At 39.5% G+C, this 27492-nt stretch overlaps 1 protein-coding gene and 1 pseudogene across 1 annotated transcript in view; both read left to right on the forward strand.

The window, feature by feature from the left end:
- Positions 1-199: 199 nt before the first annotated feature.
- Positions 200-4672, forward strand: LOC135709126 (uncharacterized; annotated as a pseudogene).
- A 3099-nt stretch (positions 4673-7771) lies between these two features.
- The window catches only part of LOC135709127 (uncharacterized), a 30353-nt gene continuing 10632 nt past the window's right edge, over positions 7772-27492 (forward strand). Inside the window, exons 1-4 of the mRNA XM_065231332.1 lie at positions 7772-8122; positions 23249-23392; positions 23454-23546; positions 23688-23991. Of these exons, the coding sequence (XP_065087404.1) occupies positions 7772-8122; positions 23249-23392; positions 23454-23546; positions 23688-23991 (892 nt within the window). The remainder of the gene's footprint in view (positions 8123-23248; positions 23393-23453; positions 23547-23687; positions 23992-27492) is intronic.

Below are 27492 nucleotides of genomic sequence, written 5' to 3' on the forward strand. Positions count from 1 at the left end.
TTTGCTTGCCGAAGGTGAGCGATAGGAATATCGTACGTGTTGATGTTCTTCGAGTACCTTTTCGTGGACGTTGAAGGAATTCCTGCAATCCGAACTTATCATTCCACAAGAAATCAGCGAAGAATTGGAGAGTGTTGCTTTCGCTTTTGGACAAGAATCCCAAAACTCGGATCACCATCAAGGAGCTACTGGAGACGGAATGGATGACCCAGGAAATCAATTCGTCACATTGGCCAAAATCACTCCCTGCGAACCGTACGAAACCAATCCGGAGAAGTACTACGTAGATGCGAATATCTTCTCCAGCCAGACGGCACTGTCCACGTCGCCGCACAGCCTTTCGATGGTGAAGATGACGCATGCCCACATGGATGATTCTTTCATGGACCCCGACGAGATGCAAGGTAGTGCTATCATAGAGGTAACTGCTATTGGTGCTATTGAGAGCTGTGCGAATCATTTAGGAAAATATATTTTATGGAATCAGCTTCCATAGGTACCTACTTGCAGGCAGTCTCTTCTTATTCTGTATTACTTTAATCTTCTCCGAAGTAATGTTCCGTGCGGCCGAAATATTGATGAACTCTTCGGAATCACCTCTCAGGAGATACTTTTGCGTTTTCCGCCCCGATTCGACGTAACCAATTTCATAGTTGGAGGACACGACAGTAGTTTCTCGCCTGTCTGCGATAACACGTAATACAGGAAGGGGGAATCCTTCCCAATGGATGGTCCATGGAAATCTTTGTTATCCGGAATGCTATTCGCGGGCAATCGGTACATTTGCTTCGTGAGTTGAAAGGCTCCGTCGAAATTATCTGTTCCGGATACCAACAATTGTTGGTGTCAACAATCAAATTTTGACACATCCGCAGGCACAGAAATAGTACAGTGATGCCAGTTACTTAGAGATCATAAAAATTATGTACCATGGGTGCCAAACAGTGCCAATGAGTGTGCCCGTTCCCATATGTGTTTTTGGCACACTGTGCTGAGTGACCTACCCTTTGGTCTAGCATTAAAGCAGTCAAAGCATAATTTTTTGCTCGATTTAGCGTGACATAATTAATGCATGGGCCCATATGAGGGAAGTAAAGATTGGATTCTATCAGTCTATTGTTACTTTTCCTAGACTAAGTTAAATTTTCGTAAATTTTCTTCATTTTCCAAAACAGTTTTTGAGGTTTTCCTCTCGGTTTTCCTTGGGTTTTACAAATTTACTCATCGCTGAGCTCCTGCACTAAAGGCCCACGCACGTTATATCCGGATCGGATGCGTTGCGGCAAAGTGACAGCTAAATCTATTGTCTAACTGTCAAATTTACGTCATCGCAACGCAAACGGATCTAATGTGGGGGGCCCTTGAGATTATGAGTAAACTGAACTCAGATTTAGGTTGATCTCGTTGGCCGTGTAGTGCTTTCTTTAAAATCACAAAAAAAATATAAATTGCTCTGCTGGAACGAGGGGAGCTCCGATCGACCTAAAAATTAGCATTTTTAAAATTTGATCTGAAATAAGTTCCTCTTTCAAATTTGGTCTAAATTGGATGAGGTCAATTTCACTTGCCTTCACTGAGGCAAATAGACTTAAGAATTTAATACGGCTCCCCGCATAAACGCGAACCATAACTTGACCTTACCGAAAATGGTTAAAAATTGTTTATAATCCCTGCTAAACTTTAACTGAAATGGTTATGGAACTTTACATGAACGTTTGTGTGATAAAATTTTAACTCTATGTATTATAGTTTTTTGCAAGTGGACCTTACAAATAATGGGTTGTTAAGAACCATTACCATTCCAAATTCTTGTTTTCTCCATACATTTTCGGAAAAGGAATTATATTAGAACCCTCCGTTAACAACCCCCATTTCTTTATGATTTGAGAACTTTAAAGGTAATGGTTGCGGTAGTCAGTAAGGTAATATTGATAGTTTTGCAACGTCGATCAACTTTATGTGGAATATATCGCGAATTGTTTGCCTGTAAATTACTGATTACCAATTCGCGATATATTCTACGTAAAGTTGACCGATAGTACAAAATCATCCACCATGGACCTTACTGAGTACCATAACCATTACCATTAAAGTTCTCAAACCAAAAGTTAAAAGATTTTAATATAGTTCTCTTTCCGAAAACGTATGGAGAAAACAACTATTTTGAATGGTAATTGTTCTTAACAACCCATTATTTGTAACGTCCACTTCCAAAAACCATAATACAAACCCCGTTCACATTACCCTGTATATCACGTAATCACAGACAAACAGACGTAACTCTTTGAAAAAGTTGTTCTTGAAAACATAGTATCTCAAAACATAGGACCTCAGTAACGACATCTATCTGGCTTCTCGCGGAAAACAAGCTTGCTCGCTAACTCGCAAAGAATATTGTATAAAAGTTCTATAGAATGTATAGAAACGTCAAAGTTATCCGATGCCAGCGCTGCGGCGAGTAGTTCGTGGAACTAATAATGTTCAAATCAACAGTTAAATGCGTGAACGAAGATACACAATGTAGAGTTACGTCTGTTTGTCTGTGACGTAATATAGTGAGATTCGTAATATAGCGCCTATATCACCTTCTATATCAAGTAATATCTCATATAAACAAACTGTCATTCTATATCACGATCCGAGCCTGATATAGCTCATATCACGTTCCGATTAAAAAAAATACCTGAAAAGCAGCAGCTGGCATCACGGCCGATAGAGCTGAACGTCATTATGTCATTTGACGCTACCCATCAAACCTTTGCTTTTGTTTTGCTTTGCTTTGAGATTGATTTCTTCATTCGCTGTTTTATATCTCGTTGCGTTCCGTCGTCGTCGTGTCACCGTGTCCCGTGGAACTTTTATTTGAAGCGTGGGAGGACAAACTTCAAGACCTTGCGAGGCAGCCGCAAAAACAGCCACGTTCTGGAGGAAATGCGCGTTCTTTCTTCAACGCATGGTTTTACCGTTTCCACGGACGAAATAAAAGTCTGAATTCATATCCTGACCGCCAGGTACAAGTAAGTTTATTAAACGTTATGTTTTTCAATCCATCATCTGTTTCACTTGAATAAAACGCACCGAAACCGTGGCAGAAATTGTCGACAAAGGATCACTACATATGTCGACGACTTCTGCGAGTTTTGTGTCAGATTGCAACTGGCAATATTGTACATGTCTTTCAGGAAAGAGAAATGCGCTATTGGTCCTTCTGGAGGTTCACCATCTGCCTGGCCATACTACGATCAGGTTTACCGAATTATAGGGTCCTTCAGAATCCACAACGTTGCAGAAGTTGTGGAAGAAAGCATTTCAGATGATGATGGTGAGTTAATGTTAAGATTTGACAATCCTGTTTTAAACATTAACTCTAGATGAATATTTTAAAACGCCCTATCGGCATTGATTTAAACTTTTCATAGATTTTCTCTTTGGCTAGCCATGGTCATGCAATCACATTCCCGGATATTTTCGCAGCATTGTTGGTTAAAAGCTAACACATAAAATTAAGTACAGCAGCAGCAGGGAATGTTTTTGCAGCCAATTTATTAACGGAAGAGAAAGTTAATTAAGAGAATTGATCACTGCAGATAGGACCTGTGAAATGTTCGTGTAGATTTAATTTGTGGAATAAATTAATACAAAAGAGGCTGAATTTATAAAGAGACAAAATGTCCAAATTGGAACAATTGATTATCTGTTAATGTCATAGGAAAAGTTATTCCAATCAAGTAGATGTCCTGTCGAATGGATAAGATGTCGCTTCTTTACCCAATTCAGTCTCTTTAATTCATTCACCTTTTTGGGATGTCCATTCCTCAGAGAAAAGGGAATGTATTTCGAGGAAAAGTTGATGAGTAGAAACTCTTTGAATTCCTATTTAAAATCGCAATTCAGCTAGGCGCCCAATATAACAAAACGACAATATACATTTCAAAGGGAAGAAAGAGGGTGAGCCAAATGATAGTTTAATATTATTTCCTTAATATTTATGTCTAATCAATTATGTTTTATGGATTTATAAATTGCACTATCGTGGACCCCCGGTAATCTGAACGACACCTCATTCATATTAACGGGGTTCATTTTTAATTTGAAGTTCTAGCAACCCTATCAGCGTGTTTTTGGTTGCCTTATTTGCTGTTTTGTTTTGATTCTGCGTTTCGTTTTGCAATGTTCCATTTCGCTTTACTCCGTTCCATGTGCAAAATGACGTTTAGGCAATTTTTAGTCTGCACGCCGTGCAGATAAGCGGGGTTCAAATTAAAAAGTGTTCAGATTAAAACCGGTCATATTACCGGGGGTCCACGGTAATACGTTTTTAAAATTATTCAATCCAGGTACGCATGATGAATGCTTGGATATTACAGCCTCCTCTCCAAATTACACAACGAATGATGAAGAGGATCCTAATGGATCTGAGATACCACCGACACCATCGTCATCATTATCCGAACGATCAGCTACAAAGAGAAGAAGAGTTGTTAATGTACAGCAGGAAATGCTGGATGAGTTCAAGAAGAATAATGCATTCATGGAAACCGAGTTTGAGCGACTAAGAGAAACCGACGAAAGATTGATTGGATTGGAGGAAGAAAGAAATCAATTGCTGCGAGAAATGACCGAAAGTACTAAGGAATTCAACGAAGCACTGATCAAATTTCTTAACAAATGAGTACATGTAAGAAACGTTCCATTTAAATAAAGAAAATACTATAATTGTATGTGCCTAAACTCACCTAAGTAGTTGGCAATCGATTCCTTCACTGTCTGCGCAGTTGGATCCATATCCGTTATAGTCACTACCTGCTCTGGTGGTTGCCTCTGGTTGTTCCCATCTGTTTCCTGCAACTGTTGAATCCAGTTTGCGTTAATCGCATCGTTTTGGTGGTTTAAAAAGTTGTGCAGAATGCAACAAATTTTCACAATCAGAGCTATTATCGATGCCTTTGCCAATTCACCTAAATCTTGCCTTTAAGTGGCCAAAGGCATTTTCCACGACCCTCCGAGCCTTCGATAGCGCATAATTATTTTTTTCCCTTCGCTGATGCATCAGCTCGAAAAGAAAAGGGTTTCATTAAGTTTACGAACGAAATGCCGAGTCTCCAATCAATAGTACTGGCACATCTACTCCACACAATTGTTTGGAATGTTGCCGAAGTTTTTCCGAATTAATCTCCCGAAATGAATCCAAATACTCCTTTCGCATTTTAGCCCACACTTCTTCGCAAAACTCCAGTACTATTTCGCAAACAGTTGATTTTCCAACTCCAAATAAATTGGCAATAGTCCTGTACTCACATGAAGAACCAAGTGCATAGAGTGCAGTTGCCACCCTTTTTTGTAAGGGAATGCATTTTTGAAATGTTGTATCCTGCCGCGCCATACTTTGAACTTTAACGCATAATGCATTGAAGTTTAGGCGTGTCATCCGGAAATTTTCCGTTTTGTTGAGCATCGTGTTCAAAGAAACGACAAGTGCGATTCTGATAAGTACGAATTACATATACATTAACTACAAAAAACAACTTTGAACTCAAATACCTTTTTCCTTATTGATCTTATCCCATGATTGCGAGCCATCTGAAGAGATAATGCAATCGATTTCTTTTGAAGTGTTATAATTTTCAAAATGTGCTCCTGCCGCTTCCGTTTATAGAACGACTCTCGCAAAAAATTCATACGGCACATATCTCTCATTGCGTTTAGTCGTCTTACGTGCTGCGTAAGTATTATTCTTAAATTTCGTCCACTGACTCTCATTTTAATTTTCAACAATCTTTAGAACGCGAGATGGAACGTTTGCAAACGATAGTCTTCTTTCCCTAATTTGTTTCTATCAGGGGTTTTGTTTTGGTTCATTAATGTCAAACCACATCATCTCGCTGTAGTGTGAACACCTCAACGTGATATCGATATTATCTCGCTATATAACGTAATATAGAGCGTAATGTGAACATACTATTAAACGCCTTTAGCCATTCCATTTTCCCAAGTATTGACATACAAGTTTCTCAGTCACAGGACCCGTAATCAACGTCCATCATTCGATTCCTGTCTAATCCGTTTCATTATTTTTTTGTTAACATTATCAATGAAATTCAAACCGAAATCTTGTGGCAAAAATTCATTAGTGGTTCTTATGGACACTAACCACGGAATGACTCAAAACATCCGTCGGCTGACCGCCCTACCTTCGAACCATATTACTCGCGAAATCCAATTTTCTCTTTCTACCATTTTCTTTTTCACATTCGTCACCGATGTTTCGCGAGCGCAATGTGCGTCCCACAAACAGTCCGCAAAACTCACTCACGTACAGGGCCATTCACATTACACACGGCAGCCTCTCATTTCCAGATTTGAATTTCATGACATTTCTACTGCATTCTCCAGATTTCAGACGCGATCTTATTTTTATCTCAATGAAACATAACAGTCAGACATTGTCGCTTGCGCTAATTTATTTACTCTTGTGCTGGTTGTTGTCGAGGTCGCGTTGCCACTCACTGCTATGACATGTGACGCGATCCCAAGCACGCCATGAGTGTCACATACTAATCAAATTAATCATTTTGATCAACGGCTCCTGCTTAATGTGTCATAATTTGACACATTTTTCGACTTCGAAGATCCAGCTTTTGAGTATGTCTGTCGTACATTAACTGCGCTGGGACAACTTCTTGTGCTCAATAAATTAAGCTGATAGTCGCTGTTGGTAGTGGTAGTTTATTAATCGCATCTCCTCTTTAAGTCAGTTCCCAGTTAATTTTGAAAATACCACCGCTACCAACGTCGAGACCGGGTTCGGTGGGTGTCATAACGAGAGGAACGCAGAAAGAGCGCTTGTGTGGGAGGGATGCAGCTAACCAAAATAAAATTGCTTCGCTCGACTGCTTGTGGACTTGGACGAGAATATGACTTTTTGATGGAGGCTAAATAGGAGCACCGGGATGAAAGAATACCATCGGGAATGCAGCAGCAGCATAGTGAGTGCAATTAGCTGCCATGATGTCTATCTCGGCGCGAGATGTTTTATGTAGATACGAAAATAGCATTTTCTAGCGAAGGCGTTCGAGTGGGTAATTCCGACAAACTACAAATTAAAAGCTAGGATGGTGGTATTCGTGCTTGAACAGATGTCCGCGTTTCGAAACACGAATTAGTGGTGGGGAGGTGCCTTCGTCTGTCAAATTGACACGCTGTCGGTTGGTGTAGAATCGGTAGAATCAGAATCAAAGTAAGCCTCGATTGCAATCTGCAGCTGTTTGCGTTTTCGTTTGGCAAATTGACTTCGAAACAAACATAAACAAAAACAAATTGACAACCGCTGTCGCTGTCGTGATTCGTGAGTTCGTGAGTGTGACGCAGATTCCAATCTAATTTATAACAATAACATAAATTCATTTCGAGAAAAAAAAACGCCATTTTCCGCTCGGAATGAAAATAAATAACCGGTCACGCACAAATAATGCACATCAATAATTCGTGACGTTTAATTAATCCAGCGATGAGATTGTTGTTGTTGTTGTTGGTTGGCTCACAACAGTAGAAGAATTATTGATGAAAAAAATTGGAATTGAACAGCAGTGATTGGATTGGATGATGATAATCAGGAAAAAAAACATCGGAAATTCCAATATGTGACGAAGCACGCATATCGATTGTGGACTCATTTACATATTGTGACGGGTTCCGGTGTAAAGTGTGAGGGATATACCTGTACAGGGAAAACTGTTTCTGATTTACATTGTGTCCTGCGTGATGGTCAGGAATGAGTTTAATCATCAGGATACTTTTCGTCGCCGTCGTCTTGATTTCGGCGAACGAGGGCGGAGACGGTGAGGGAGATCATCCGGGACGGGCACGGTATTTTCGATTTTCCCAGCATCGTCAGCGGAACGTCCAACCGAATGAATTCTACCAGCTCAGCATGAATGCAAATCTTGTCGCCTGCGGAGGCGGCAATAGCAGTGACTACAATGATGAGGAAAAGGTCTCATCAGGTGATGCTCATGGGGAGGCGACAACGGTGACGACGAGTGGAATCGATGGCTGTCAGCACAAAATTGTGGCAGAAATTTACATCGAAACGACGACGACGACACGTGGCCACCGGAGTTGGGTAAGCATCTTATCGATAAGTGCAACGGAAAACGATAAAATGGTGTTTGAAAGATAGGTTTCTGAATATTTCCAAATTTCAGTATAGCAAGGATCTACATTAATATTTTAAATTGAAATTTAAATTGACGTAAACATTAACAAGGAACCGGATAAAGCGGCTCATCCCCTTTGAAAAATTGTGTATATTTGCAAGGCGCAAAATGGACCAAATCAAATTTCTAAATTTTAGTATGGGAATTCGTGCTAACTAAAAATCGAGATGAAACTAAGTTGGAACGGAAAAAATATCATTGCGCACAGCAGGGTTGCCAGGCATTTTTCAAGCTGAACAATACCTTAGTAACATTAATCGATTCTTTTCGTTGTGAAGTAATGAAATTGGGTTGTTAGCGGAATGCTTAAATAAAACAGCAAAAAGGTTATCTTCCACTTAATTAATTTTGGTATCCATGACAGATGCGTATTTCGACTACAATGTGCAGTCTTCATCAGTGTCATTCCCACTAAAGAACTTATTAAAATCAAACCCCATTAAGTACTCATCCCTAGGTAAAAAAGTTAGGATCACAGGTATAAAAATGAAACTATAATGTGTTGAATCGGAACCTACCTAACTAATAAAAACCAAAGATTTAAGTAAACTAAAGGAGAAAATCTATACAACTCTCTAATAAGGAAAATCCCAAAGGCTTGTGAATTGTTCAGCTTGAATTGGGTTCTTGAGGGTATTGAGCAGCGTTGCCAGAATACCGATTTATTGGTATTTATACCGGTTTTTGAACTTGATACCGATACACACTTAAGGTTTCTCAAAATACCGATTTTTGAGATTCACCCCGTATGTTATTTTTCGATTCCTCGCGAAAAGTTATTTTGACTTCCCTTGGAAGCTTCTTCTAGCTTCACTCGAAAGGTTCTTCCGTCTTCTCCAGTTAGTTTTTTTTTCAACTTCCATAACTTAGGTTCAGGAAAACTTCAGAAAAGCCCAGAATTTTGGGTAAGTTCGAAGATCTGTACGGGTAAGTTGCGATAAACTAAGGACAGTTTCATCAACTTCCGTTAAAATCTTGAGAAACCGAGAATCGCAGGGAAATCCTGAGAACTCCAGTGACCTTAAGGAAACATCAGAAATGGTTCGAAAACTTTACAAGTCCAAAGATCTTTAGGAAAATTTAATGGTTTTCTGGACAGTTCCATTTGTTTCAGGAGAATTGAGATTGCTTCCCTTGAGAACATCAGGACCGATCAATTAATCTCAAAGAAATTCCTGAAGTTTTCAATGCTTCCCTGAAACTCAAGGAATATTCTATAAAATCTGTAAACTTCCCTGAACTTCCTTGAATTTTAAGCGAATTTTAAGAATTTAGTCCGGTTTAGAAGAATTTTAAGTTCGAACAAAACGAACAAACCCCGCATATTTCAAGAAATATTTGTAGCATTCCTGTATACTATATTCCGTAATTCTTGGGAACTTCTTGAAACGTTCTGCAATTCAGCAGTTCTACGCCAAACGATGAATCGGAAAAACGCGATCTTCTCCGATTAGCATGAAACTTTGCATAATCTTAAAAGAAATTCAAAATGGCGTCTTTGTAATTCTTCAAAAAAAGTGTAGCACGAAAACGAAACGTCTGATCGAAATGACGTCTGAGACAAAGAGAAAAATAAGATTTTTCTGGAAAAAATATATTTAAATAATGTTTTAGTTAGTAAATATTTAAATAAAATGCTTAGGTCCCAAATATTTCAAAATGTCCTTAAGCTCATGAAAAATGTAAAATTTTGAAATACTTTATATAATGGACAGTTAAAAATTGTCAAAAATCGTACAACAACACATTTTGGTAAAATTTGTCAACTTTTTGTTAAAACTCATGCAATTTTTACTCAAAAAACAAAGTTTAAAACATTTTAAATCATGTTCTACGATTTTTTTGTCAGTTTGCATGTTTGCAAGCATTTTTTTTATTAAAAAATAGGGCTAGAACATGTTGTGAAATATGTGTTTTTATTTTTTTTTAAATTTAAAAACATGTTTTGTCTATTTTTCCCAGAAAGGTATTGTCTTTCTCTACAGCTTTGCTTCAGAAATATTTTTGATCAGAAATACCGCTTCCGTATTAAAATTTCTAGGAAATTATCAAAAACCCCATTTTGAAAATTTTACATTTGGATGATCGTATTTCAGCAAAAATGTGAATTGCCCATAACAACCAATTGCGCAAAGTTTCATACAAACTGGAGAAGGTCGATTTAAAAAAATGTTTTTTTTTTTTCGTAATTTTGCCTGGAACTGCTCAATTCATTAACGATACTGCTCTGAAGTTCTGATCTTCTTGAATTACTCAGAATATCCCAGAAAATAACGAAACTGATTGAAAATAATTAAACTCCTCTTAAGTTCTCTGGACTTCTCTGGAGATGTCTTAACATTGTTGAAGTTATCGGAAATTACCTGAAGATAATTAAACCGCCCTTAGATTATCTGATCTTCTCTGAAGTTGTCGCACTTCTCCAAAAGTTCTTGGTACTACTGCCCTAAAATTAATGGAAGAGTTCAATTTCCCAGAAAAATTCTAAGTTACCCACCTTAGTTAACGTATATATCTCACACGTCAATGTTACTAGTTCAAATTTCATTCCCGGAGAAGTCACAAATCACCCAAGAGTGTAAGAAATGCTGTAATAAAACAAAAATATAAATAAATATATATATTTTTTAGACCCTAATTTTTAGGAATTTCTTAAAATTTTGTCATGGCGCTGTCCTAGGTTTATCGAAACTTACCTTCACAGACCTTCAAATTTTCCCGAAAATCTGGACGTATCTGAAGTCTTGTGACTGTCCTTAAGATCTTTGGGATTTCCTGAAGATCTCTAGAACAAGCTTTTTCAGTTGAAGTTTCATGAAGTTCTGGGGATATCCCTGCAGTTTCTAAAACTTCTTTAAAATTCTGCAGTTTCCCTGAAGCTGATGGCACCACCTGGAAGATCTTCAAGCATCCCTAAAGTTTTGGAAATGTTACAGAAGTAACCTTACTGTCCCGCAGGTTGTTCAAGAAACTTCTCTGAAATCTACCTTTCTTTAAAGTTCCTACAGTTTTTGCGGACCCCCTACTTTCCTGCGGACCCTCTATTCTTTCCTGAAGTTTGCGCTACTTTTCTGATGAAATGAATAAACCTGCCCTAAAGATCTAAAGAAACTGTTGTATACGTGCACATTTCACGAGATACGAAACGTCAATTGACGAAACTATGATTATAAACCTTAAACTGGCAGCACGGACAGCTGCATAAAAACACATTGAATACATAAAGCTGAGCTCAGTTTACTCTGGAAGTACAACGAAAACGGTGACTTTTATTTCGGTTCCGCCTAACTTGCCCTTTGCTTTGTTTGGACGTACATAAAAGTGGCGACGATAGTAAAAAAAGAACATTCGCGTGCAATAGTGGGGTCACGAAAGTGAAAGTGAAATTTAGGAGGAAAAAAACTTTGTTGTGCGAGGTGTGTGTGCAACAGCAGTTAGCTGTCATATGGCAGTGCACTATCAACGACGGCGACAGTGCCCACCTACACCAGGATTATTCCTCCGTTTGGGTTACTGCGCTCACGGTAAAACTTGCCGGTAACTTTCCGGGTATCGACGGCAGGGTGGAAAACCGTCCAGCGAAAAGTGCTCCGGGCGGCAGCCGATTAGTTTATCCCTAGTGTTCATATCACAGAGTGTGATTATACGGAGGGTACATTACGGAGGCCGCTAAATTAATCAAGGAGGAAGCAACGGCTTTTAGTGGTGGAAAAGCTCCACTTGTGCGCAGCAGGAAGTTCTGCAAACCCGTTCCGTTGGTGGCATACTCGGAACGAGGAGGTCAGCTGAAGGTTAGCGGGGACATTTTGGATTCGTTTGATTGGTGCCTAAAATTGTGTTCTAATCTAAAAACTCCTCGAACATTTCACGAGATACGAAACGTCAATTGACGAAACTATGATTATAAACCTTAAACTGGCAGCACGGCCAGCTGCATAAAAACACATTGAATACATAGAGCTGAGCTCAGTTTCCTCTGGAAGTACAACGAAAACGGTGACTTTTATTTCGGTTCCGCATTCCGCCTAACTTGCCCTTTGCCTCATTTGGACGTACATAAAAGAAACATCTTGTCATCTTCTGCAAATCAGTGATTTTCTCGTTACTTCTGATAATTTTCCGACATATTTCTTAAGTTCTCCGTACTTTCCTGATGTTTCTAGACTATCTTTAGTTTTAGGATCTTCTTGATGGGACTCGAAATTAATATGAAGTTCCTGCATTTTTCTTAATAACCCTGAAGTTGTTTCACTTCTAGGATTTTTCCTGAATTTCTCAGACCTTCTTGAAAGTTTCGGATGTTAATGGAACTAATATAAAGTTTTCAAAATTTACCATAACTCCATCAAAGTTCCCCGCTATTTACCTGGCGTTCATGGGGCTCTCAACTTCTTTGAAGTTTCATTGACTTTGTCCTTGGAACAACTGTAAAGTTCCTGCAATTTTTCTGAAGCCAATTGAACGGATCCGAAGTTTTGACATTTTTCCTGAAGTTTTCCGAACTTTCCTCAGGTTTTGCCAATTTTCCGGTTATTCGTGGAAGTGCCCTGAAGCTATCAGATCTTGCCCGGAGCACTTTGAACTCATATGAGTGTTCAGTAGTGAATGGGCGTCCAAACGCATGTAGATCGATATTTCAGCGCCTAGAAATTGATAGAAAAGGTAAGAGGTTGTATCCAAGGCACGACCGTAGATTTGACGTAGGAGATTACGTGCTCGGTATCAATATTCGGCGACTGTGTTAGGGAAACCACTTGTTCCCATCACGGAGACGCCTCGTTTTCTGATGATAAAAATACGCATTTTCGTGTACAAAACGTGCGTAATTTTTGATGCCATGCTCCGACCGATTTTGGGATTTAGAATTGCACCCCCAATGTTGCTTTAAAAATACATGGTATGTAAGATTTAAACTTATGGGAACTGACATCCGATTGATGACCTTGACAAATATTCAGACAATACTCTTTAACAAATTTATGGTGGTCCTGAAAAGGACCGTTTTGTCGTGATGGTTGAGTAATGCTGAACTATTAGGGTGTTCAACAGAGGCTGGTAAGCTGTATGTTGTTTGGAACGAGGGTGACGCCGCTTGGCATAGATGGCCAACAGTGCCTCACGAAGAGCTACTGAATCCGATCAGTAGCGGTGCGGCTTCTTCCACCTTCTTCGGTGAATGAACGCTCATGTGGGCTGTAACTTGCTGCTTGCGGGCAGCCTTTCGTTGTGCACTGGAGAACCCTGTTCACCATCGCACACGGAGATTGAATAAGCACCGTTTTGCGAGACCGCATGGAATTCGATTTTGAAATCTGTGTTAGGCAAAGCGTTTTTTGCAGGCAATCGGTGATAATTTTGTTCACCATTGCAACAGTTCGATATTTGTGTAATTTTCAACAGTAACCTACTGAAAATTAATATAGTGTTTGTTTTAACAGATTTTTAGAAAAGTTTCCAATCCATTGGATTGTTTAGAAATAAAATCCCTCCGCTATTGACAGAGTTTTTTTTTTTTTTTTATCTAGTTCGTTTATTTGGAAGGCTCAATCGCGTTAGCTTTACGGAGCCGATAATTCATTGTTCACTGTGTGTAACAAAATTCACTTAATTCTATGTCTAGTAGGAGTTGGGCCGATTACTCGCGGCTTACTCGAGGTTAGAAGGGTACATTTTCGAAGGATAGGATCAGGGGAGGAGCTTGAGGTAGGGTTTCGTTGTCTCATCAGAGCGTTGTCGCCAGTATGAACGGTAGTGCTGTTCTAGCTTCGTCCGGAGTTTGACCGGCTATAGTGGGTGACCAGTGGGCGACGATGAGACTCATCGAGACGGGGGGACAAGACAAACAAAAACTAATAAAGAGAGACAAAAGACAAAAGGAATTAAATTCTTATACTAGACATTTGAAGAAAGACATAAACGGACTGCATATAGCAGAGATCACGGGTTGCCAACACGTCTCTGATAGGAACATAGGGTTGTCTTCCTTGGGCCTCGAGGGTATTCAAAAGTCGCTCTCTGGCGGCGTCATTATCCGTACATTGCCAAACTGCGTGTTCGATGTCATCGTAACCGTTTCCACACCGACATATGTTGCTGTCCACGAGATTTATTCTATTGAGATGCGCATCTAGCGAGTAGTGGTTGGACATAAGTCTACTCATCACGCGAATAAAGTCACGACTTAAGCCCAAGCCTTTAAACCACGCTCTCGAAGAAACATTAGGAATAATTGAATGTAACCACCGTCCAAGATTTCCATTGTCCCAATCGGTTTGCCAACTCGAAAGGGTACTCTGACGCACTAAATGGTAAAATTCATCGTGTGAAATTTGCCTGTCATAAAATTCGCCTTCCTGCGCGCCCACCTTTGCGAGAGAGTCCGCCTTCTCATTGCCTGGGATTGAGCAATGTGAGGGGACCCATACAAAGGTAATCATATATGATCTTTCGACCAGTACACTCATCTGCTCCCTTACCTTTGAAAGGAAATAAGATGAGTGCCTACTTGGTTTCATCGACCGAATAGCCTCAATCGAACTGAGACTATCCGAGAAGATGAAGTAATGGTCTGCGGGCATGTTGGAAATCATCCCCAATGCGAAGTTGATTGCTGCCAGCTCAGCAACATAAACAGAACAAGGTTCCTGAAGTTTGCGGAAGGCGCTAGAGTTTTCATTGAAGACACCGAAGCCAGTGGACCCATTGAGGCGTGACCCGTCTGTAAAATATCTTTTCACGCAATTGACGTGTTGGTACTTTTCAGTAAAAATACGCGGGATAATAATAGTTCGAAGTTGATCTGGAATCCCATGAGTTGCTTGTTTCATGGTCAGATCATATTCAATTGAGGAACTGCGATTGGTGAAGTGAACACGGTCTGGAGTATAACAAGGAAGACACATATCCGACGATATGTAGTGGTGGTAGATTCTCATAAATCGAGATTGTGTGTTCAGCCCAAGAATTTCTTCAAAATTAGCAATTATAAGTGTGTTTGTCACTCCGCATTTGATTAGTATTCTGAGAGAGAGCTCCCAGAAACGGTTCTGGAGGGGTGTTACTCCTGCCAGAACCTCGAGACTCATGTTATGCGTTGAGTGCATACAGCCTAGAGCAATACGCAGACAACGATATTGAATTCGTTCCAATTTTATTAGGTGACTTTTTCTTGCCGAGAGAAAGCAGAAAGAGCCGTACTCTAGAACAGAGAGAATAGTTGTTTTATAAAGCGTTATGAGGTCTCCCGGATGAGCACCCCACCATGTGCCGCAAATTGAACGGAGAAAGTTGATCCTCTGCTGACATTTTTGCTTCAAATACGTAATATGGGCATTCCAAGTGCACTTTGAATCAAACCAGACCCCAAGGTACTTGAAAGACAATGATTGGGTAATGTTTCTGCCCAAAAGATTAAGCTGCATTTGGGCTGGGTACCGCTTTCGAGTAAACACTACCAGTTCAGTTTTCTGCGGCGAGAATTCGATCCCTAGATTCATAGCCCAAGAAGACAAGTTATCTAAGGAATTTTGCAATGGTCCTTGCAAGTCCACGGCATGTGGACCTCTTACGGAAACCACACCGTCATCTGCAAGTTGCCTAAGTGTGCATTGTTCTGCCAAACAGTTGTCGATATCTTTGACATAAAAGTTATAAAGAAGAGGGCTGAGACATGAGCCTTGGGGCAGGCCCATGTAACTAATTCTGGAAGTTGTCAGTTTTCCAAGAGAAAAGTTCATTTGCTTTTCTGACAACAAATTGTACAAGAAATTATTTAAAATTCCAGAAAGTCCACATCTGTGCAGATTGTCTGACAGAATTTCAATGGAAACTGAATCAAAAGCCCCCTTAATGTCCAAGAATACTGAAGCCAATTGCTCCTTGTGTGCAAAGGCCAGTTGAATATCTGTGGAAAGCAGCGCTAGACAATCGTTTGTTCCTTTGCTCTTGCGGAACCCAAACTGTGTATTTGATAGCAAGTTATTTGATTCGACCCAGTGATCGAGTCTCCGAAGGATCATTTTCTCCAACAATTTCCTAATGCACGAAAGCATAGCAATCGGACGGTATGAGTTATGGTCAGATGCTGGTTTGCCAGGTTTTTTAATGGCTATTACTTTGACCTGTCTCCATTCAGGCGGTACAATGTTGTTTTCTAGCAAGGAATTGAATAAATCTAGCAAGCGTCTTTTAGCGATATCTGGGAGATTTTTCAGAAGATTGAATTTAATCATATCGCTTCCCGGTGAGGAGTTGTTCGATGAAAGAAGAGCCATAGAGAAATCCAGCATTGAGAATGGTCTATCCAGAGAGCCGCCGCTAGGAGACGCTTCTCGAAGAATATTTTGTGCTGGAACTGAGTCCGGACAGACCTTTTTAGCGAAATCGAATATCCATCGGTTGGAGTATTCTTCACTCTCATTGAAAGATGAGCGGTTACGCATGTTGCGAGCCACCCTCCACAAGGTGTTCATTGAGGTTTCTCGTGAGAGTCCCTCGACGAAATTGCGCCAATAACCGCGTTTTTTTGCTTTGATTAATTGTTTCAGCTTTGTCTCAAGCTTTGAATATTCCTCGAAGTATGTGGAGGTTTTGTGTCTACGAAAAGCTTTGAAAGCATCAGATTTTTCTACATACAATTTTGTGCATTCTTCGTCCCAACCAGGTGTGGCTGGTCTCCTTTTAAAGGGTGCACTTGGAACTTTTCTTTTTTGTGCTTCCAGTGAGCTTTTGTAAATCAAATCGGCTAGGAATCGATATTCTGCCAATGGTGGAAGCGCATCTATTGATTCGACACCGATTGTCACCGCCGCTGCATATTTCTGCCAGTCGATGTTCCTTGTAAGATCAAATGGAACCCGAGATGGTTCTGCAGAGTGAGGGCCACACTTTATTGAAATGATGATTGGCAAATGATCGCTACCATGGGGATCATTGATAACCTTCCACTGACAATCCAATGATAGCGATCTTGAACACAAAGATAGGTCGAGTCGGCTTTCTCGAGCCGGAGGTTTTGCTATACGTGTCGCTTCACCAGTATTCAGAATAGTCAAATTGAAATCGTCACATAAATCGTAAAAAATAGCCGCTCTATTGTCGTCATATAGATCGCCCCACCCAGTACCATGGGAGTTCATATCACCCAGAATTAATACTGGGGATGGAAGAATCGAAACTAGATTCCAGAGTTGACTACGGCTAATGGAGGTTCTTGGTGGAACGTATACTGAAGCTATGCAAAGATCTTTGTTCTTCACATTTATTTGGCAAGCAACGATTTCGACGCCTGATAGAGCAGGAAGGGAAATTTTGTAGAAAGGGTAGCACTTTTTGATCCCTAAAAGTACTCCTCCATAAGAATCGTCTCTATCCAGGCGAATAATGTTAAAATCGTGGAAGTTGAGTTCTTTATCGGAAGAAAGCCATGTTTCACAGAGAGCAAATATATCACAATCAGAATTGTGAAGTAAAAATTTGAACGAATCTAGTTTAGGCACTAGACTACGGCAGTTCCACTGTAGCACAGTGATCATATCTTCAACCTCGTTCGACGAATTATCCATCGAAAGATATGATTGATGCAAGGAGGGGCCATGAAACAGTCAATTGCTTAAGATATGATTCTAACGTTGGAAGCAAGGCAGAAACTAAGCTTCTTAGAGGGTCTTGTATGTTGAACATGTTTAATATGAATTCCACAATGTCCGAAAAAGCTAGCAAACCTCGTTCGGACTTGGATTTCTTTTGAGAAGTTTGAGGAGCAGCTTTTTTATTTTTTTTATCTTTGTTGGGCAATGGCGGAAAATTCCTGCTGCATCCAGGGATTGGTTCAGCAGGAGCCTTCGGTTTCGTTTTTTCATCCCCATTACCCTAGAAATTTGCCAATCTTCTGGAGGTGACTTTTGTTTTCTTACGGCGCACTTTCGGGGAGGGGCATTTTCTTTTTGAGGATCCGTCCATTTTTGAAGGTGCGTGTACCACCGTAGAATCACCTTCATCGGATGAGTCAGAGTCCGGTTCTTCAGCGGACAAAATCGAAAATTGGTTTGCATCTTGGACGGCTGATGCAGCCTTCAACATTTGAGCATATGTCTGCTTGGAGCGTCCAGAGATTGAACGCTGCACTTTATCGGAGTGCTGCTTGTACATCGGGCACTCCTGCAAAGGGTGAGGATTCTCGCCACAATAAGCGCATTTTACTGATTCTTTGTGGCAAGAATCCTCTTTGTGGTTTTCACCACATTTGCCACAACGAGTTTTGTTGCCGCAATGGCTGGCCGAGTGTCCCAGCCTTTTGCAGTTGGTACAATTGTATACCCTCTGTACAAACAGCCGCACCGGAAAAAAAGCACCATCAATTTTAACAAAGTTTGGGAGAACCGAACCTGCGAAAGTCACGCGAAACGAGTCTGATTGCCGATAAACTTTTTTACCGTCTAGCAAAGATGCTGAATGAAGTTGCCTTACATCCAGTATCTTCACTAGCGCGGTAGCGAATGTGGAGTTTTTAAAACTTCCCGAGGCACGTTTCAAGTCCTCGACAGTCAGACTCGCGTCGGAGACCACGCCTTCTATCTCCACATCTCGAGAAGGGATGTAGATGTTATACTCAACACTAAAAAGCTCGTGTTCAGCAATTTTATTTGCCACATCATAAGTCGGTGCTTCTACCCGCAGTTTGTTGAATCTTTCCTTGTGTACCAAGATTCCCGGATACTTCCGCAGCAAATCTCTCGTAATGTCGAGAGTTTTCAAAGGTTTATTTTTGGGCCGAAAAAAGACAACCCATGGTCCTTTCGAAGACGCCATAAGTGTTGCGCAAAAGCGGTGCACAACCGCTTAAAAATGAAAAAAAAAAACTTAAGAATAACTTTCATCAATTAATTTACTTAACTACTAGTTGTTAATATTTCGTTGCCATGCAACCATACAAAAAAAATATTATCAAAAAAAAAAAAAAAAAAAATTTATATACAAAAAAAAAATAACTTTTTACTAATTGCAAAAATGCCCCACCCTATTAGGGAGAGCACACTGCCACAAGGCAACTTTGCTATACAATAGCAAGGCAATCGAAAAAACTATTCTACTATACTTATGCCGTTTGCTACTGCTTGCTTGCAGCTGCAGGTGGCGATACAATGGAGACGTCGATAACTGCGATACAATGGAGACGTCGTGATGATGGTGATCTTTCACCGGGATGGGTAGAGATGGACACTCGAAATAAACGGGCTCGCCGAATTTCGGTGCTTCCGAGACACGCGCGCTTATCACCTGGACACTGCACTGTGATGCGAAAAAACCACGCGGGTGGAAAAAAATCACAACTAATACTTTATGTCGTGTGAGAGACCGGGACCGTGTTAACCGACTCAGCGCTCGATACGGAATGAAGCGTATTGTTGTGCACGGTTAAAGTTCTCGTGATGCGATTACCACTGTTGTTATATGGGGAATGTGATTGACAGAGTTATAAGTGTTCAAAACCTGATCAATTTTTGTAAGGTCGATTTTGGTTTTATGAAATTGCACCGCTAATATGTTGCCGAAAGAGGTAATCCTACGTCAAAAATGTGTTAGTTTCTCAGAGCTGGTTACTCATGGAGTAACCATGAGTAACCACCATGACAGGCCTGGTTCACTCACTTGAGAAAAAGTGACAGAAACTACGGGAAATGTTTACTAATAATGAAAACTAAATGTGTTCATGATTAGTTATCATTGCGCGCAGCTTGTGTCACATTTTCTCCAATTAGTGAACGCACATCAGCGGAAGGAAGGGAACCTTTGCATCTCTACATATATTATGGGAAAGGAATTAATCGTTTGCTCGTATTGCAACCCGAGCAACTCTGCAGAACGAAAGAGCTTTTGATTGAACCCTTAATCTTCTGCTCATTAATCGAAAACGATCACCACCAGGCCGCCGAACCCTTTACTTATTGTACATAAAATGCAATTACTATCGTTCAACCTCGACGGTGGCTTCAACGACGACGATAATGACTGTCACGTGAAATCAACATCAGCAGCAAAACGAAAGTATCAAGCAGTCATTCCAAATGATTAAAACCAGCAGGGAAATTATGTCTACTTTTCTGGAAAAATATACCGATACATATTTAAATTTTTCAACTGTAGATCAAGTTTTGGAGCATCTCTGATTAATCTATTTATAGGGAAACGTGAAAAAGAGCTCCGCTTGCTATGTCTCACGGCAGTAATTTCTGCTCACAACACTCTTTTAGACGTTCTCCTATTCATCACCAGAGGTTGAATCGAATCTATTGTTGGCAGCATTTGAAATCTCCTCCAAAAAGGTGCGGAACCTCCCCCGACGAAACCGTCAGTCATTTCCGTTCAAATCCACTGGAATTTTGATTGGCAGCATCCGAAATCTCCAACGAAATCTCCTAGAACCACAACCATCGCGAATGCCAGAAAACTCTACTGAAATCCACTGAAACATTCGTTGGCATCATTCAAAATCCTAACCGGAATCGACTGGAACCTCCTTTGTCTAGAACGTTTGACTCTCCACTCTAACTTCCGTAGACTTCTCTGGCACCGTTAGTATTAGCATAGAGGTAACTCTAAAGACCCACGCACATTAAATTCGGATCGGACGAGTTGCGGCAAAGTGACAGCTAAATCTATTGTCTAACTGTCTAAATTTACATCAACGCAACGCAAACGGATCTAATGTGAGTGGCACTTAAGATTAGAAGGTCCCGAAGAAAAGTGCTCAACTTTTTGACTCACCTCTGGTACTCTCTTCGTTCCCAAGCTAATCGACGCACCCCTCGAATCATAGGAAAGTCCACGAACCCCTCATTTTATCTGTCAAACTTTCACAGCGAATCAAAACAAACATAATGTAGTACTAGAATTTCGACTAGCATGGGGTAGTCCAAACGCAACTCCGGTGTGTTTGGAGCATTGAGATCCTACGGCACGAAATTGACTGTATTCGTCTTGTACCACTCCATAACATCCTTGGAGTGTGACAAGCAGCTAGATGACAAGAGGCTAGATGTGTGATTAGAGAAAGAAGCAGTCGTATCTTCAGGCATCCGTTCATGTAGATTTTGCCATTTACGGTTGTAGTTGTTACGAAAGGCTTGCTCCGTTTTCCAGACGAACTTTTATGTCCGTGCTTCACCGGACGGCAATTAGACCGATTTCACTGGGTGGATCGAGAACAGTTTCCACTAGAAGGACCGATTTCACTACGCGGACTTCTTCGGATGCAAACGGAGTTTTAAAATAGACTTGTTATTCGTTTGGACTTCCTGAGTCAACTGAACTGTTTCTGTATATTTCTGACGTATTTATCCTGGCATCAGTGCGCCAAGTTAGCACAGGCATTTGACGTATCGATGAAATGTGCACGTATGCCACAAGAACAAATCACCAAATCATGAATGTCTTGGGGAATTTCGACACTTGCTGTTTCTTGAGGGACTCTGAAACATCGAACATGACTTTCGCAGTCACATACTGGTTTACCGGAATTTGCTGCGGTTTGGTGCTTTCTGAACCTCGAATGAACGTAGTCCTGCTCGTTTCTTGGCTTTCTGCACGAAACTTTTTGTTAGGTGCAGTTTTCCCGCGACATCCCGAACGGAATAATTGGGTTTGCGTTTGAAGGCAGCAACCACTCGCTTGTGATCTTCAACGCAGTACGGAGCACTTTGTCTTGCACTCACTTCTTCCGATCGACCGTTAAACGTTTTCCAAAACGTTTTATGACACGAGAAACAGTAGCTTGTTGGATTCCCAACATCTTTCCGATGATGAGTCGGTGCGAAAGATGTGGGTTGTTGAGGTGAGGTGCACAATTTTCTCACGCACGCGAATCCATTTTAAAAAATACTAGAAATTTCACAATATACGCTGAGACCATCTTACCCAAAATTTAATTAAAATTAACCCTAAGGCCTAAATGTTTCAGCTTTTTGAAAGTGATGCAATGTTACCAACAATCAATACGAAACTAACGATTTTAAATTGGCTCACTACTTGACTAGCCTATTGGTCCCAAGCAAACGATTAACGTATCCCATTCTAGTCGAAATTCTAGTACTACGCAATGTTTGTTTTGATTCGCTATGAAAGTTTGACAGATAAAATGAGGGGTTATTGGTTTTTCTTATGTTTCGAGGGGTGAATCGATTAGCTTGGGACCGAAGAGAGTACCAGAGCTGAGCCAAAAAGTTGAGCACGTTATTTCGGGACCTTCTAGTCTTAGAGTTACCTCTATGATGTTACCAACAATCAATACGAAACTAACGATTTTAAATTGGCTCATCACTTTAGTAGCCTATTGGTCCCAAGCAAACGATTAAAGTACCCTATTCTAGTTGAAATTCTATTACTACACTATGTTTGTTTTGATTCGCTATGAAAGTTTGACAGATAACATCAGGGGTGTGTGGATTCATGCAGAACATGCAGGGGTGAGTGAAATAGCTTGGGACCGTTGTTCTGGTACTGAGTGAGCCAAAAATAATAATGATTTTCTTCGGGACCTACTAGTCTTAGAGTTACCTCTATGATGTTACTGTGGATACCCTTTAGAATATAATCAGGGGCCTGGCTGGCGGCCATGTTTTTGATGCTTTCATCTGCTCTTGTCTTTCTGCTTACAACACGATTTTTCGTCCCTGTCCTTCATGTATACGTCAGGCGGGCCGTATTTAAATAAGGCCCGTGATCTTGCCTACTGTCAAACGTATAGGATTGATATGGGGTTGCCAGTCTCCTGAATATAATCCATTCGTAGTTATTTAAACAATCCATTTTAAAGGGGTAATAAATAAACTAAACATTAAACTACTAACAACGACATAGCACTATAGTTTTCCCGCTATGTTCAATCTGTATTTTGATCTATACAATGCTTCGATTATCTATGAATAGTTTTCAATTATAAGAATTATTCTGTACTAGACTGATTCAAGTCGTCATATTATAAGAGGCAGTAACTTACTGCGTCCTCGCTCATAAATTCCAATACCCACCATCAGGACACATACGACATGCATCTTCATTTCCTGCTGGATGAGGTATACCTACCGGACAATGGAACCTACGGTCGACCCAGGGATCCGTTCGCAATCAACGTAACACTGGAGGTGACGTACGCCCGCTACCAGCTGCGGAAGGTCCAAGTAATGGAATGAAGGCGAAATTGCAAATGATTCCAGAATCGATAATTTGAAAATTTTCCAGGTGCTGAATTGCTACGTGACGAGCCGTGATCAGTCCAACAAGTCAACCACCGTCCCGACGAAGGAGGAGGAGCAGCAGCAGGAATCCAGCAAGGTGAGTGTGATACTGAGAGATAAATTTAACTCAGGCAAATAATAATCCATCCTACTGTGCGTCCATTTGTGTTCCTCTGTGTGTCTGGGAGCTGAACAGACAGACTTGAGCAATAATAAATTTTCCGATTTCAATCAACAGCAGAATACCAATGAGATGGTATCATCGCCGGCGCCGCCCCAGCAGGATCGGGAACAGGATAATGCCGGTGGAGGAAAGTTTTCCGACTCTGCCGAAACAAAGAACCAAGATTACATTACAGAAGAGCCCAACGATGCCGAGCAAGAGGAGGAGGAGGAGGAAGAGGAGTTCTATGACGACGACGATGGTGGATTGCAATTCCAAGGAAACGCAGCTGACGTTTATGACGACGGTGGTGAATATGACGATGACTACGATATCGATGCCGATAATGGTCATACGTGGAGTGGCAATGAGGATGAAGGTAAAATTCTGATTTGATTGGTTTAGAAATGATGGGTGGTTTGCAATGATTCCTTTTATGGCAAAATATACACGGTTAAAAAATTCAAGTAATATTGGATAAAATTTTTATAAAAGTGTGTAAACTTTTATTTAAAAGAAGGTCGATTTTAAAAATTCATTTATGTTCGCTATTTTTACTGGTACTGCTCCGTTTTGTCCAATTCAACCTTTTTTTTCATTCGACCTTATGTCCTTTCAAGGTTTTGTCCTTCGAAATTTTGTCCTTCAACCGTTCTGAATACAACATGATCATCTTACAGTCTTAATAGGACCTCTGAGAGACTTCATTTGAATTTTTGAAGAGATGAAGATCTTCTGATCTTGATCAACCTGAGGTCCTGAAAAAATAACAGATGGACAAAAGTTGTTGATCAGCTGGAGATCAGAAAATCGTTGTATAAAGGGCCAAAAACGAATGGATGGATTGATAGGCGATTGGCCTATTCATTTCCGTGGGACAGTTCCAACAACTTGATCAGCCAATTGCTCAGAAAACGAGCCATTCAAACAGGAAGATGCCCTAATGAATGGGGAGAAGAACCCGCTCTTTATCCTCGAAATGTTAGCAACAGGGAGTTGACATCTTCACTCTCCCCATCCAAATTTGAAGCGATTTGGATGCCCTGATGGTTCCTCCTCATCCCGATTTTTTTATAAGTAGTAATATGTCATATAATAATCAGATAATCAGAAGCATAACGTCTACAAAAATATGCGAGTCGATTGAAATCTGCCGAAAATAAATGAGGGCTAAGTTGATTCTTAACACATTAGCCTAGATGCATAGGTGAAGGATAAGAGAAAGGAGAGTCAAAGGGGTTGACATGCAAAATTAGAACTCATCGAGATTGAATGCGAATGTTTAAATATCGTTGATCCAGTTACCTATCAGATAAATTTGCATTTAATCTAGTTATATTATTGTCAACAATACTTACATTTCTAAGAAGATGGTGCTACTCATTTCACCTTTTTGTGATATCAATCATCACAGAAGCCAACCTTGAATCGTAGACCAGGTCCATTAACAATACACTCGTTCCGGGAAGGGGCTCTAGGGTACCACTCATACTGTATAGTCATCTTCTTTTTTATTATTATTCAGGTTCGCTCACCACAAAGAATGAAAATAATATCGTTCTGGGAAAAATAATCAAAGAATGTTTTTTTTTAATTTATTTTAAGTAAAAATTCTAAAAATAATCTAAAGGCTTGAGGCTATTAGAAAATTAATTGAAATTGGACCTGGGAAAAATTGGGACTTTGGGAGGTCCCAAAGGGATTAAAATTGTTCAGTTAGTGTCGGAAAAGTCAAGTTCCTTCGGGTAGATGTGGCGTGTCTTGTCCATAAAGGGGTAAGCTTGCCGGAGACCCAATTTGATTTTAAAGATTGATGTTGATAAGCAGCATTTGAAGGTTCGCATGAGCCTAGCCCAAATTAACTCCAAATCGAGCTTTATTTTTATTAAATCCAAATCCAATTTCAATTCAAATTTAATCTACATCCAATCAAAGTCTAATCAAAAACTAAATCTCCAATTCAATTTAAATCCTATATAATCCAAAGGATTTAGATAAGATTTGGGTTTCATTTAGATAGGATTTGGAATGTAATTGGGTGAAGGTTGGATTTGAATTGAAATTGGATTGCATTCCACAGGCTTGATTCAAATCCAAATCTTGACCACTCCTACACTCCAAACTCAATTAAAAAGACAATTCAAAATTTAACAAATCTATCTAATTCAAATCCACATACTATTCCAATCCATCGCAACTGCATCCAAATTTAATACAAATAAACCCAATGCTAATCTAATACTATTCAAATTAAGATCCAATCAAACATAATCATAAATTAATCAAAATCCTATCTGAATTAAATTTTATACAATCTTAAACATTTATAATTGTTATCTAATTAAATACTAAATGTAGATCCTGTCTTAATATATCCAATCTGAATTAAATGTAATCGAATTCCAATTTAAAAATAAAATAAAATCGAATTAGAATCATATATCAATCAAAATCTCATCACAATACAATGCAATGTAAATAAAATGCAAATCCGATCATAATTGAATCCAATACCAATCCAAAACCAACCTTAATCAAGTATCAATTCACTTTAATTTCTATGATATTCCAATATAATTCCAATCCAAATCGAATCTATATCCAATCCTAATAAAATCCAAATCTGACCCAACGCCAATCCAAATCCAATTCGAGTCCAAATCAAAACCAATTCGAAACAGGGTCAAGCTAAAATCAAGCCAAATGTTATTCGACCTAAATGCAACCCAAATAAAACATTAAACCAAGCTAAAGCCTATCCAAATCCAATAAAAATCTTATCCCATCCCTTTTCAAATCTGATCGGAACCCAACCTAAATTTCCAATCTAATCATAATTCAATCTTCGTTTAATCCAATCCATAACCAAACCAATTCCAAACCCAACTCAAAAATAAAAATATTCCAATTCAAATCCAATCCAAATCCTATGAAAATCCAATACAAATCTTATTCAAATCCAATTCAAATCCATCAATCCATCATCAATGGTCTAACCATTTGATTTATGTTCCAATCTACGTTCAGACCAATTCAAAACCAATCCTTACTGATCCTTACGTCCATCCCAATCCAATCTTATTCTAATTCTATCACAATCCTATGTACATACAATCGAAATCCAACATAAAGCCTAATCCAAATCCAATTCAAATATTAAACTAATACAATTAAATTCCAATCTAATTTGAATCCAATCCACAACCAATCTGAATTCCATCAAATTCATTATCAAGCCAAGCTAAACCTAAATAAAATCCAATTCTTATCTTATGCCATTTCAATCCAAATCCGATTAAGATTCATCAAACTAAGTTTAATCCAATCCAAATTTAATTTCTGTTTAAGTCAATCAAGTCCAATACAAATAAAATCCTAATCTTATAATTTTTTATTACAAATCGAGGCAAAATTAAAATTCAATTTTAAATTGATCAAATCTACCTAATCCAAATTCACATCCAGTCCAAGTTTAATCTAAATCTACATCCGATCCAAATGAAAGCTCAATTGCATTCCAAATTTAAACTCAATAAACTCAATGCAAATCTAATCCTATTCCAATTTAGATCCTATTAAAATATTATCTAAATTTAATCAAAATCCTATGTGAATCCAATTCTATCTAGTAAAACTCTAATCGTTAGCTTATTACAAAAATCCATGTAAATTTTCTCTCTATCCAATCTGAATTGAATGTAAATTAAATGCAAATCTTATCCTATTCCAATCCAATCCCAGTCTTAAAAAAAATCCTACATCAATCAAAGTCTTATTCCAACCCAATGTTATGAAAATAAAATGCAAACCCAATCTTAATTCAATACAATATCAATCCAAAACCAACCTTAATCAAGTATCAATTCACTTTAATTTCTAT

Source organism: Ochlerotatus camptorhynchus, unplaced genomic scaffold (genome assembly GCF_037179485.1).
Source record: "Ochlerotatus camptorhynchus isolate MF236.1 unplaced genomic scaffold, CSIRO-AGI_Acam_v1.1 ptg000350l, whole genome shotgun sequence".
Classification (NCBI taxonomy): Eukaryota; Metazoa; Arthropoda; class Insecta; order Diptera; family Culicidae; genus Ochlerotatus; species Ochlerotatus camptorhynchus.